This window comes from Chrysochloris asiatica, unplaced genomic scaffold, assembly GCF_000296735.1.
Source record: "Chrysochloris asiatica unplaced genomic scaffold, ChrAsi1.0 scaffold00139, whole genome shotgun sequence".
Lineage (NCBI taxonomy): Eukaryota > Metazoa > Chordata > Mammalia > Afrosoricida > Chrysochloridae > Chrysochloris > Chrysochloris asiatica.
This window is the reverse complement of record NW_006408657.1, coordinates 2,430,099-2,445,209: the sequence shown is the minus strand read 5'-3', so window position 1 is coordinate 2,445,209 and position 15,111 is coordinate 2,430,099. Positions and strand designations below refer to the sequence as shown.

At 36.5% G+C, this 15,111-nt stretch overlaps 1 protein-coding gene across 2 annotated transcripts in view; it reads left to right on the top strand.

The window, feature by feature from the left end:
- The window catches only part of LOC102838260 (dystrophin-like), a 3,237,302-nt gene that overhangs the window by 1,423,863 nt on the left and 1,798,328 nt on the right, over positions 1–15,111 (top strand). For both annotated transcript variants that reach the window (XM_006870143.1, XM_006870144.1), the window contains exons 33-34: positions 326–481; positions 10,474–10,644. In XM_006870143.1, coding sequence (XP_006870205.1) covers positions 326–481; positions 10,474–10,644 — 327 coding nt within the window. The remainder of the gene's footprint in view (positions 1–325; positions 482–10,473; positions 10,645–15,111) is intronic.

Here is a 15,111-nt window from a genome sequence, read left to right as displayed (position 1 = left end):
AGAACCAACTCGATGGCACTTAAGAAGAACAACCATCTATAATGGAAATCATGTGACTTTTAGAAGTGATCTTTATTAACTTGGATTAATAAGAACAGATATAAATCATCCACATCTGAATGTGTATATATAGTGACAATAATGTATTTAAAATTAACAAAAAATGAAAAACCTAGATACTGAACAGTTGCAAAATTCTACTCTATTCCAAAGGTAAACATGCATAACAATTAAAATAACCACTACCTTAATTCTCTATTAATAATATTAAGATCTAATTTAACCCCATTGCTCATTATTCTTGTTGTTTTATGTTTTTACTTAGAACTTGTATAAAAGTCTGAGTGAAGTGAAGTCTGAAGTGGAAATGGTGATAAAAACAGGACGTCAGATTGTACAGAAGAAGCAGACTGAAAACCCCAAAGAACTTGATGAAAGAGTAACAGCTTTGAAATTGCATTATAATGAATTGGGTGCAAAGGTAAGTGCCTGTTGACACCACAGATTCTTCCTGTTTCTTTTAAAATCTCGTAGGAAGGGGCAGTAATTACTTATAATTAAAGTATCAGAAATCCATATTCATTCTTTCTCTCTGTGTGTGTATATGTGTATGTATATATATATTTTTTTTAAAGTTCATGGAAAAGTTTCATTATATTTTATCCCATTTTTCCATGAAATTACATATATAATTTCCATCAACCCAGTTTCAATGCGTAGCCAACCTGTACAGGGTTTCTGAGGAGTGGGTGATGGGTTTGAACCTCTGACCTTTGGATTCAAACTGACCTTGAGGTCCAGCACAACAGTATCCTTCTGTGCCACACCAGGACTATATATATAATTCTGGTGTGGCACTGTGGATTAATGCACTGGACCACAAGGTCACTTTGAACAGCAAGGTTGGTTAGTCAAGCTTACCAGCCACTCTTTGGAAACTCTATATAGGGTCCTAACCAACTCAAAGGCATTTAACGATATCAATACATATATATGGATATGGCTATCAGAAACTAAGAAATAATAATTGTCTGTGATGAGATCTAATATAATGTAATCACTTTCCCCGTGATGTGACCCCTTCTCTGATGTAGTTATCCTATATGTTGTATAACTTGACTTCAATGTTGTTAATGAGGTCAGATGTGATTTATAGGATTAGGTTGTATCTAGAATCAATCAACTGAGCAAAGAGAAGGAGGGAGCTACTACCACCAAAATAGAAGACCCAGGAGTGAAGTGCATCCTTTCAAGTTGGGGTCCCTGCACTGTGAAGCTCATAGATCCAGGGAAAAATTGATGCCAAGACTTATGGAGATCGCCAAGAAATACTGGGCCTACAGATGCTGAAAGGCGATAAGGACCTTTCTCCATATCCTGCTCAAAGAAAATCTTCCCCTAGAGCTGCCATTCTGAAGGTGGACTTATAGCCTTTTAAGCTATTTCATAATACATTTCTGGTTGTGAAAGCCATGCACTTGTGGTATTTCTGTTATAGTATAAACCAGCTCTGGTAGCGTAGTGGTTACGAATCGGGCTGCGAACCTTGAGGTCAGTGGTTCGAAACTACCAGCTGCTTCGCGGGAGAAAGATGAGGCTTTCTACTCCCGTAAAGATTTACACCCTCGGAAACCCTAAACAGGGTCGCTATGGGTCGGAACCGACTCGATGGCACATAACAACAACAACAACCATTAGATAACTAAGACACACATCTTTGCTGATTTTAAACCATTTAGTGTCCTCTTCTTCTATTCGAAAGACTGCCTCCTGGTATATGTAGAGATTCCTCGTGAGCAAAATTAAGTGTTCTGTAAGCCTCATTCTTCTTAATGCTATCTATAATCTGTTATGATCCACCCAGTTGAATGTCTTTGAATAGTCAATAAAACACAAGTAAATGTTTCTAGTATTCTCTGCTTTTAGTCAAGATCCATCTGACATCAACAATAATATGTCTAGTTCTACTTTCTCTTCTGTATCTGGTTAGCATTTCTTGCAGCTCATTTTCCATGTACTGTTGCAATCATTTCGTGTTCCATGTCCTCTTCTGAAACCAGCTTGAACCTCTGGAAGTTCTCTGTCAGTGTATGGTTACAGCTGTTTCTGTATTAACTTTAGTAATAATTTACTTACATGGATATGTCAATTATATTGTACGAAGATTTCTGCATTCCGTTGGGTCTCCTGTCAGTTTTGAGGACTAAGGTGCACCTGACGCAAGCATTAATGGTCTCAATAACCTCATATGCATGTGAAAGTTCCATAGTGAATAAAGAATACCGTAGAAAATCAAATACATGTATCTTTTATTTGGTTGGCCAGATATGAGCAAATGTGAGCATAGGTGAGTGAGTACCTCCAGTGACTCATCACTTTGGTGAAAGTTTTCAATTTGTCTTCCATCAGTTCCAGGTGACTAGCTATTTCCCAATGACTTCAATGCACCTTGGACTTCTTCCTTCAGCATCATTGGCTCTTGATCATATGCTACCTCTTGAAATGATTGAACATCAACCATTTCTTTTTGGTACAGTGACTCTGTACCATCTTCTTTTGATGCTTTCTGCATCATTCAATAATTTGCCCAGAGGATCCTTCAATACCACAAGTTGAAGTTTGAATTTTTTCTTCATTTGCCTCAGCTTGAGAAATGCACATGTTCTTCCCTTTTGGTTTTCTAACTCCAGGTCTCTGCACATCTTGTTACAATATTGACTTTTTTCTCTTCAACTGACCTTTGAAATTTTTTATTAAGCTCTTGTACCTCCTCACTTCTTCCATTTGCTTTAGCATCTCTATGCTAGAGAGCAAATTTATGAATTCTAACATCTATTTTTATCTTTCACTTTTGTTTTGTCTTCTCAGTGACCATTTGCTTTCTTCCTGTATGATGTTCTTGATGTCATCCCATAGCTCTTTTCCACTGGAGCAATATCTTTTCCACTGGAGCAATAAATAATATCCACATAAATGGAAAAAAGACTGAAATTGTCTATGACTTCATTTTGCTCGAATCAACTATCAACACTCATGGAAGCAGTAGTCAAGAAATCAAATGCTGTATCGATTAAGGCAAATCTGCTGCAAAAGACCTCTTTAAGTGTCAAAGATCAAAGATTACAGTTTGAGGACTAAGGTAGATTTGACACAAGCCATTATATTCACAATAACTTCATATGCATGCTACAATTGGATAATGAATAAGAAAGACTGTAGAATAATTCACGCATTTAAGTTATGGTGTAGGAGGAGAATATTGAAAGTACCATGGACTGCCAAAAGAACAAATAGATCTGTGTTGGAAGACTTACAACCTGAGTGTGCCTTGTAAGCCAGGATGGCCAGAGTTCGTCTTTGGTACTTCTAACATAATGACTGGAGGGTCCAGTCACTGGAGAAGGATATTATGTTTGTTAAAGTGGAGGATCAGAGAAAAAGAGGAAGACCCCCAACGAGATGGGTTGGCACAGAGACAACATCAATGGGCTCAAACCTAACAAGTGTTTCGTTCTGTTGCTGAGTCAGTATCTACTCAATGACACCTAACAACAACAAGAGACAAATTCGAATGATTTTTGATGCTTGTTATGTAGCCACAAAGAGTTTGAGGTTTAATATTTCACACTGAAAATTGTCTGAAAATATGTATATTGAAAATGTATATCTTGAAGTTATTAGTTTCAGATAGATTATCAGTAAAAGAAAGGAAATTTTAAAATCTAATTATGTGAACATATAATTTTTCATTGGTAGCCACTATATTTTTTATGTTTTAAACCTGTAAATTATAATCGCCATATTTCAAAAGAAAAGTTGTGTTCATCCTATGACAAAAAGTTCACATACTATGTGTCAAAAAGATAAGAACGCATATATGGATACTCAACTAATTTCAAAGCATGTGGTCATCTTGAAATAAAATGTATTTCAGTTATCCATTTCTTCCATTCATTTGCATTGAGGTGGGGGAGCGGGGGGGAACAACAAAAACAAAACCCTAATAGCCTTATAGAAATTTTATCATGTATTAAAGATCACCTCATAGATAAAAGTCGTATCTTAAATTGATGTTTTATCCTAGTATTGAATTATTTTCACACATTTCAGTTTCATACTATTTAAAATCATTTGAAGAATATCTAATATTAATCTTAAAACACGTTTTTGTTGTTATTAAGTTCCATCAAGACAATTCCAACACATAGAGACCCTGTATAGGGTTTCCCAGGAGTGGCTGGTGAGCTTGAACTCCTGACTTTGCAGTTCAAATGACTTTGCAATCCAGCGCATTAACACACAGCACCATACCAGGACTCCAATCCTAATACTATACCTTCCTTTATACACCAGAGTTTATGATTTGACCTATGTGACTTATATACTAAATTAAAGTGCTGATAAGTATACATTTTAAAGAACATAAGTATTTTTAAAAGTTAAGTTTTATGAAAATACTTTCATTTAAATGTAAATTATTGCCTGGGGCTTTTCTTTCCTCATATGATTTGAAGAGCATCTTTGACTTTAAAGGAGTAAAGTTAACATAAAATGACATAGAATAAATCACTGACAATATAAAAGTGACATTGGAAGAGCATTAGTGTCCTAAATTCAGTATTATTGTAAATTAAATGACAATTATAAAGATTCAAAGATGTGTTTATCTCTGATAATTTACATTTTAAAATTGATGTTTACTTTATCCATTTGTCTTTTATCAGTGTCATTAAAGCAAAATAAAAGACATAATTAAAATACTTAACTTTAAGTTGTTGTTGTTGTTAAGTGCCATTGTGTGGGTTTCATAGCAACCCTGTATAGGGTTTCCTAGGAGCAGCTGGTAATCTTGAACTACTGACCTTGACCTTGTGGTTCAAACTGACTTAGTAGTCCAGCTCGTTAATCCACAGTGCCACCATAACTTTAATAGTATGAGAAAACACATAATATGCATAAAACAAAAATGTGTTTTCTGAGAAAAGATTCATTTATAAATATTCATGATAAAGGGAATCAATATAAATATTGTCTTTAAAAACTGCTTTTAGTCATGTATTCCATAAATGAAAAAAAAGGTCTGTTTTTTACCTTCCTAACTTATTCAAGAAGAATGTTTTTGATTAAAAAAAAGAAAGGGAGTAAAAGATATTTTATTCAAGACATGATGCTTTTTTATTCACAAAGAATACTATTTTAATCACCTTTGAAATCATGATTTTGTACTTGCCTGAACTCAATATGTTCACCTTTTCTTACCAACACACATTTGTTAGTTTGTTTTAATAGCAACTATTTAGGTGTGGTGCTGTGGTTTAATGCACCAGACTGCAAAGCCATTTGAACTGCAAGGTTGGCAGTTCAAGCTCACTGGCTGCTCCTCGGAAACCCTATACAGGGTCACTATAGGTTGGAACCGACTCGATGGCACTTCACAACAACAACAATTTAGCTTAATTGTTCAATAAATAAAATAGAATCATTTTTATGTATGTATTTAAATCTATAGAGACATAATATTACACCTTTTGTTGTTGTGAATTGCCTTCGCTGACCCATAGCGACCCTGTATAGGGTGCAAGGAACAGCTGGTGAGCTTGAAACGCTGAACTTGCAGTTCAAACGACTTTGCATTAACTCACAATGCCACACCAGGACTCCAATATTACACTTAGCACCCTATGATCCTTGTTTGGCTATAATTTTAATATAAAAGGCCATAAATAAATGTACTCATATCAGCCTTAAAATAATCTTACATTTTCAATTGTTCATGAAATAATGCTCTGGGACAGTCTACTGCAAGTGGCACTCTTTCAAATGCCTTCCTTTCCCACAGATATTCACACAGACAAAAATGTGTAAAAATGTTTCCTTAAGATGGCAGTGTCTCCTGTGTTTTTTTTTTGTTTGTTTGTTTAAATCTACTTAACTGGATATAAACAAAGTAAAATAAATACAAATCAAGAATGCATTAACTCTGGGGAGATAGAATGTCTTTGAGATATTGAGTCTAGGATCATTTTTCTAGCAATATTGCATAGAAAAATATAACTATACATAGAAATGTGCAATACAGTAAGGTTTTTTGTTTTTCTTTTTTCCTTCCCACTAAGAAACAAAAATCATTGCAGTCTTAGGGGTAGCTGCTATTATTTCCCTGAGGGGAAAACATAATAGAGGGGAAATCTGTAAAGAGAAAAAAACTTACAACATTGACATCTAACTATTTTCTAATTGTACACATATTCTGTCAAAAGAGCTAGTGAGTTTTTTTTTCATGTTTGAAAATGGCACCAAAGTTACAAGGCATTTATTTTGATTTTAGCAATTTAAATCTTATAAACACATTAAATATTACATATTAACCATTCGATATTATTACATCTTTATGGCTAGATTACTATGTTGGTTGTAGAACTATATAGATTCCTGCTACTTACTATGCTTCAAATATGTTGCAAAAATATACACTTGCAGTTGTTGTTTTGTTGTTGTAGTTGTTGTTTTAATCCATTCCCTGAGTTGATATTAACCTGAATTCTACTCTTCATGTCTCATAATATTTAAAGTTGTATATTTGATGTGTTGATTTTTTTCCCTATAGCATACATGTAAACAAAGCTTTTCTAGCATATATTTAAGCACTCCTGGTGTGTCGGTGTGGGTTAATGCACCAAACTGCAAAGCTGTTTGAACCGCAAGGTCAGTAGTTCAAGCTCTACAGCAGCTCTTTGGAAACCCTATACAGGGTTGCTTTGGGTCGGAACTGTCTCGATGGCACTTCCAACAACAACAAATGTGAACTAAAGAGAAGGAAGGAAGAGACTGAGCTGCCATAATGTGTTCGGCTATCTCAAATTAACTGACCAGCTTTATACTGACAACAGCCCCATGTGATAGTTAGAATGGCCCCATTTAATGGATGAATAAACTGAGGAAAAAAGGGGAGTCCTGCCCAAGATTATAGTAAAGTTGGAAATCAACTGGGGATGGCAGAGCCTAATATGTTTCCATTGCAACATGTTGCCTCATACAATCAAAATATTTACACGTAATGCTCCAGACAACATATTGTTGCATTAGACAAATCTGCTACATGAAACTTCTTTAAAATATTCAAGAAAAAAGATGTCAGTTTGAGGACTAAAGGGAAGCTGACCCAAGTCATGATATTTTCAATAGCCTGATATGAAAGCCGAAATTGGATAATGTATGAGGACGATCATAGAACATTCGATACATCTGAATTATGATGTTGGAGAAGAGTATAAAAAGTACCATGGACTGCCAGAAGAACAAACAAATCTGAGCTGGAAGAAGTACAGCCAGAATGCTCCTTAGAAGCTAAGATGGCCATGCTTCAGGCACATTATCAAGAGGCACCAGTGTCTGGAGAAGGACATCATGCTTGGTAAAGTGGAGGGTCATAGAAAAAGAGGGTGTCTCCTAATGAGATGTATTGGCACAGTGGCAGCAGCAATGGGCTCAAACTTAACAGCAATGTTGAGGATGGCATAGGACCAGGTGGTGTTTTGTTCTATTGTACTTAGGGTCACTATGGGTTGAAACCAACCTACCAACAACAGCAATGTTCTATTCTCCATCCTCCATGACAGAAAAGGGGGGTTTTCAAAAAGATTACATGCAGACACAGAACAAGTAAACACAAGAACAAACATGAAGTAATCGAAATTATTTCATTTCAAAAAAATCTCAGTTTTGTCATAATAAATGGAACTTTTTCACATATTCCTTTATTCGACTTGCAAAACATGCATTGTAAAACCCAATTCTATTTTAAGGATCTGTAATGAACATAGTGAAGTCATTAAAAAAATATTTGAAATAACAAAATTTAACATTGAGCAGCTGATATAATGTGTGTAGTTTTTACTGATGTTAAGTATTACTTTGGTGAGGAATTTTGGCCTGTTTGACCATAGAAGAACTGATGAATTTGAGTTATGGTGTTAGAGGAGAAAATCAAAGTACCATGGGCTGCCAAAAGAACAAACGGATGTGTGTTGGAAGAAGTGCAGCCTGAGTACTCCTTGGAGGCGTGGATGGCCAAACTTCATCTCTCATACTTTGTACATATTGTCAGGAGGGACCAGTTTCTGGAAAAGGATATCATGTTTGGGAGGGTCAGAGAAAAAGAGGAAGACCCCCAGCGATATGGATTGGCAAAGTTGCAGCATCAATGGGCTCAACCATGGCAACTATTGTGAGGTTGGCTCAGGACTGGGCAGTATTTTGTTCTGTTGTACATAGGGTCGCTATAAGTTGGTACCGACTTGATGGCACCTAACAACATTCCACCAACCACCCAAAAAAATCCTACAAAATGGGGTGGTTGTGGTTATGTGCCACAGGGTTTTTTTCTAATTCATAGTGATTCTGTATATGGTTTCTGATTCATAGTGATTCTGTATATGGTTATTCTTAAAGGGAGCAGAAAGCCTCATCTTTCTCCAGCAAAGCGCCTGCAAGATTCAAACTGCTGACCTTGCGGTTAGCAGCCCAACACACCTGTATAAAAATGGTGAGGAAATAAGTCAGGCCATGCCCTTTTTTGAGAATGGGGAAGAATTTCATTTTGAGAATGTCAGTTATAAACAATGAAAACTGGACACAGAGTCAAGCCATGATTTCCTCTCAATAAAAGTGAAAGTTATTTTCCCATTCCTGTTTTAGCCCTTGTGAGATGGCAAGAGTAGTTTTAAGCAGCAAATGTGCTGTTATTTTTGTTTTTTTCTTGCAAATTTAAGACACTTTTTTTAGGGGTGGGTGGTGGTGGCAGGGAAGATGGCAAAATAGGATGCAATGAGCTTAGAATTGCTAATTATAAATACAATACAAACACTGATGCCTTTTTTAAAATGTTTTATGGTAAATTAATTGATAGTTTTCATGGGAGAACATTAGTTTTACATTCATCCTATCGTATATCATTTCATTGCCATGATTACAATCCCCTCCATGCATCATCAACCAACCAAAGGGTCTACCCTGCAAGCCTGCCCCCCGGTCATCAGTACACATCCCCTCTTCCTCTCTGAGCCTAAAGTCCCCAGCTGCTCCATCTCTCCAACTCGTCGTCTCTGCTTCCATCTCTGGCATCACTGGTTCTCTGGGTAGGGTCTCGCATTCTGCTCTTCTCCCTTGATGGTTCCAGGGACCTCGGCTCCTGGACTGCATTGTGAATCACTCCCCTCCTTTTGCTACAAAACGTTTACTTTTACATTTCCAACACACTCAGTCAGTCCTGATAACAATTATTCACCATTGTACCACAAGGGACCTATGCCCATCTCCTTTCATTAGCCCCGCCCAGACAGAGTATATACTACTCAGTGGAGATTCGACCTTCCTCCATGTCTTCTGGATCTATGCTCCCTCTTGAAAGCTTGTAAGCCAGTCACTTCTTGCCTTTGTAGCCCCCCTCCCCTTTTGGGTAGCCAATGTCCAAGTTACCCATCCCTGTCTACTTTGTGTATGGAGGGGTGGGAATGACCCTTGCTGAAAAGATTTGTTCCCTCTTTTGAGCTACTGCATCCACAGATGTAGGTCAAGCTCATCAAATTGTATCGGATTACAGTTGTTGTTTTTTTTTTCCTTTTCTTTCTTCTAGTTGAGCTTTGATCATCCAGTCATCGAAGCCAGGTCAATTGGGTATTATCTGCAAGTGTGAATATTCTTGTACATATGCCCTCTCTTTTTATCAGCTGGATGCTTCATTCTCCACTCTAGTCCTCTGTGGCTATGTCACTGACTCTTGGCCCAAGAGTCCCCAGGTCTTGCCACACTGCTGACCAACCAGTTCTCCACCCAGTTTAACAGGAGTCTATTGAACGTTGTAGGGCTTAGCTTGCAGCTTCATTTCTGTTTTTCCCTTACTTACTCTTATTGGTGATGAATGTGGGTGGGGGTTTGCCCAAAATCCCTGATGGGTGTTTGACCCGACCACTTGCCTTGAGGTCTCCTGGGTGAGCAACTTGCTTATACCCATGCCTTTTAATGTATATTGTATTCTTTCTCCATTTTGATTTCTTGCAAGCAAAAGCTAGCCTCACTCATATCTAGAAGATTGTACATATTTTTGCCTACCTCCTTGACCAAATTCTGTCAGGTTTCTAAGACTATATCTTCAGATTGACTTCTGTCTTCCTAATTATGACAAACTTTGATCATAAATTATTTTCTATTTATAATAGAGATAAGTTCTAATAGCTTTCCTTTCTATCATGTAAGCAGACATCAAACACTATCTTTTGGGGTAGGGAATCTTATCTGACCTAGTTGGTTTTTATTAGCTAATCATATTCTGAATATGTTGTGTTTCACATGGTTTGGAAAACAAAACTTGTAATAAAAAGCTTGTTTTAAAATGACAAAGATATGAAAGTTCCAATTATATATCTATAAACCTGAAATGAAGAAGTAAACCAATTTTATTATCTTTCTTTTCAGGTAACAGAAAGAAAGCAACAGTTGGAAAAATGCTTGAAATTGTCCCGGAAGATGCGAAAGGAAATGAATGCCTTAACAGAATGGCTGGCAGCTACAGATATGGAATTGACAAAGAGATCAGCAGTTGAAGGGATGCCTGGTAATTTGGATTCAGAAGTTGCCTGGGGAAAGGTAAAACCTATATTACCAAAAGTTGTTTTTTAATATATAAGAAAGCCTATTGCAATTTGATTTCATAAGGAGGTATTACTGTGCAACATCAGTAGAACTAGAAAATATTCTGTTGGTTCATTTTCCTTTTCCTCAAAAATTCATCAATAGTTTACCTCTATTTTTGAGGACTCTGATAAAACCAATGTTAAGCTTTAACAAGAGTCTTCTTAAGGTTTGTTTATAATTAGGTTGGTTATGAGTAAGTCCTTAAAAGAATGAATGCAGTATTAATGCCCTCAGTATTAATCAGAAACCCTAGTCCCAGATCAGGTTTTGAGTTCTCAGTGACTTGCCAAGGACCTCACTATTCAGTTGGATCCCACAGTCATCAAAAACCAAGGAAATTCTTACCACTTTTCTGACATCCAATCAGACATGTGTTAATTCCTAAAATTAAGGTCCAGGCACTCATCATTTAACTTTATTTATTTATTTTAACAGTACATAAATTACTATGTTGCTTGAAAGTGAGTTCATATGAATATAAGTAAAATGATTTATATTAACAATGTGGTTTTGCCTCAAGCACTACCAAGGAATTAGGATTTTTAGCAAAAATAAACCAAGGCACTCCTTTTAAAATTTATAAATGTTTAATTGTATTAACAAGGTAGTTATTTTTCTGTGAATTAGTCAAAATTGAATTAGCTATCTATATGATCCAAAAGTTGCTAAATTTTAGTTACACTATGTAAAACACAAGGAGCTCTTGTTACGAATTGGGCTGCGAACTGCAAGGTCAGCAGTTCAAAACTACCAGCTGTTCCGCGGGAGAAAGATGAGGTTTTCTGCTCCCATAAAAATTTACAGCCTCGGAAACCCTGTACAGGGTCATTATGAGTTGGAATCGACACCACGGTACACAACAACAACATGTAAAACACAAAACCATATGATTAGTCGAAAACTGAAAACTAATTTTCTTGATTATTTTTACTTAAGAAATTTTCAAAAATTTAATGATTGGATTTATTGTTCAGGGTAGGGAAGGTATCATTGCTCCGTGAAATCCTCATAGAATTTCAATACCAGTTGATAGCCAGTCAATTCAGACTTCATGCTGACCTCATATTGTCAGAGTAGAGTGGCCTTCCGTAGGGCTTTTAATGGCTAGTTTTTTAGAAATAGATCACTAGGTCTTTCTTCTGAGGTGTTTCTAGGTGAACTTGAACCTTCAGGTTTTGTTTAGCATCTTAGTGCATCAAGCATTTAAACTATGCAGATGTTGTTGTTAGGTGCCATCAAGTCGGTACCGACCCATAGGAACCTTATGCACAGCAGAACTAAACATTGCCGGATCCTGGCCCAAACTCACTAAGGTTGCCACACTTGTGTCCATCGATGCTGCCACCTGGGCAGTCCATCTAGTTGTGGGTCTTGCTCTTTTTCTCTGAGCTTCCACCTTACCAAACATGAGATCCTTCTCCAGCGACTGGTCCCACCTGAAAATATGTCCAAAGTATGAGAGACGAAGTTTGGACATGTTGGCCTCTAAGGTGCACTCTGGGTGCACTTCTTCCAAAACGGATCTATTGGTTCTTTTGGCAGACCATGGAACTTTCAATATTCTCCTCCAACACCATAACTCAAACGCATCAATTCTTCTACAGTCTTCCTTATTCACTGTCCAGCTTCGAAAGCATATGAGGTTATTGAAAATACCATGGCTTGGGTCAGGCACACCATAGTCCTCAAGCTGACATCTTTGTTCTTCAACACTTTAGAAAGTTCTTGTGCAGAAGATTTGCCTGCTACTTCCGTGAGTGTTGATAGTTGATCCAAGAAGAATGAAGTCCTTGACAGCTTCAATCTTTTCCCTGTTGATAAGAATGTTGTTTATTGGTCCAGTGCTGAGGATATTTGTTTTCTTTACTTTGAGATGTAATTCATACAGAAGGCTGTGCTCTTTGATCTTCATCAGTAACTTTCATCAAGAAAGGTTGTATCATCTGCATTTTGCAGGCTGTTAATGAGTTTTTCTTCAATCCTGATACCACGTTTTTCTTCATAGAACCCAGCTTCTCAGATTATTTGCTCAGCATACAGGTTGAATAAGTATGGTGAAAGAATACAATCTTGTTGCACACTTTCTTAATTTCAAACAATTCAGTGTTCCCATGTTATGTTTGAACAACTGCCTCTTGGTCCAGGTACAGATTCCTCATCAGCACAATTAATTGTTCTGGAATACTCATATTTGCAATGTTGTCTATAGTTTGTCATGATTCACTCACTATACACCATGCAGGTAGGCCTTCCTTAAACTTAGGTTCTTTCAAGTTAATTATTCTGTAGTCCTTGGAGTTTATGTTTAAACAGTAAAAAATTACTCACTGCCACCACATTTTTAATTCTGGCTACAAAGCTGGGGGGGAATGAAGTACAGGACAACTAGCTTTCCCTTAATCAATTATTAAGAAACCACCATGTATTATTTCCACTCATATTCTATTGGCCATAACTTAGTACCTTGGTCATGTCTACATTTCAGGGATAGCTGAATAGTCATGTGTCCTGTTCCAACTCTGAGTAGGTCTTTAACTCGAACGAAGTGAGAATGTATTCTGGTGGACAGTTCACAAATTTGACTAGAACGTTGACATTGCTGCCTTCTTCATCAACCTGAATAATCTCAATTTTGCTAAAGGCAGAAAAAAGCCTATTTAACCTGTCTTTCTCACTGTGAAGTCATATGACTTACTGATGGCAGTTCCTGGCATAAATGAAATGAACATGTTTATGATCAACTAAAAGAAAAAAATGCAGTCCTGGTTTAGGGTAAGCACTGGACTGCTGACTACAATGTCGGCAGTTCAAACCCTCCTGCCATTCCTTGGAAATGCTATACAGTATCTTTGAGTTGGAACTGATTAGATGGCACTTAACCACACAACAAAAGAAATACAAGAAAACAAGCAAGAGCCAAGTGCTGGTGTAAGTAGGGGATTCAGGGACATTATTCTGGCTTCACTTTCAGTTATCTCCCTTTGATATCATGAACACTATCTTGGATTGCTCATTGCAAATTAAATGGGATAGCTCCAGAAATTTAACATGAATTGATAGCATAACAGCATAAAGAAGTAAATGCTACACATGAAAATATTTGAAGAAATACAACTAATCTTTACAAAAGACTTTGGAGATACTTTTAAACTATGCCACATTCGAACTCTATTCTACTCTATACATGAAATCATTTAATAAATTATCTACCAAGGTGTTTTATATTGGCACCACCATTAAAACAGTAAAATATCATATGATAATGAACTTTGTAAGGATTTCAAGATAAGCCTTATCCTTGTTGTTGTTAAGTGCTGTTGAGTTGTTTCTCACCCATAACGACATGGTATAGGGTTTCCAAGGAGCGGCTGGTGAGTCAGAACAACCGACCTTGTGGTTCAAATTGACATTGCAGTCCATCACATTAACCTACAGCACCACAACAGGACTTGTTATCATAGAAGGCTTGAATGTTCTAAAGATGTGTGGACTTGCTGAGTCTGTCTGAAAACAGATTTTATTCCATAAAACCTAGAATTAGTATTATTTCATGTTTGTACAGGGAAAAAAACCTGACATTTTTCTTTCTTTATATATTTAACATAATGTATGATTTCTATATCTTCTCACTTAAATGCAGTGCATTCCAACATCACAATATGTTAAACTTGGATAAAATTATAATATAGAAAATCAGTTGCTTTCTTTTTAACCATTTAAAAAATTTAATGTTGCTATTGTTGTTGCAAATATGCACAGCAACACATTCAATAATTCAATGATTTCTATGTGTACAATTCAGTGATATTGCTTACAATCTTTGAAATGTTCAAATATTCTCATCCTCTTTTTCTGAGTTATTCCTCCATCATTAATATAAACTCATACATGAAGAAAGCAAAAATTCCTTAAGAAGACAAGAAAGCAGGAAAAGAACAAAATGGATGTCAGAAGAGGCACTGAAACTTGCTCTCCAGCATAGATCTGCTAAAGCAAATGGAAGACTTCAGAAGGTGAAAGGGCTGAATAGAATATTTCAAAGATCAGCTAGAGAAGACAAAGCCAAATATTACAATGAAAGGTGCAAAGATCTGGAGTCAGAAAAACAAAAGGGAAGAACACGCTCAGCATTTCTCAAGCTGGGGGAACTGAAGAAAAATTCAAGCCTCAACTTTCATTGTTTAAGGATTCTGTGGGCAAATTATTGAATGATGCAGAAAGCATCAAAAGAAGATGGAAGGAATATACAGAGTCACGGTACCAACAGGAAATGGTTGATGTTCAACCATTTCAAGAGGTAGCATATGATCAAGAAACAATGATACTGAAGGAAAAAGTCCAAGGTGCTTTGAAGGAAATGGCAAAGAACAAGGCACCAGGAATTGATGGAATAAAAATTGAAATCTTGCAAAAAAGTGA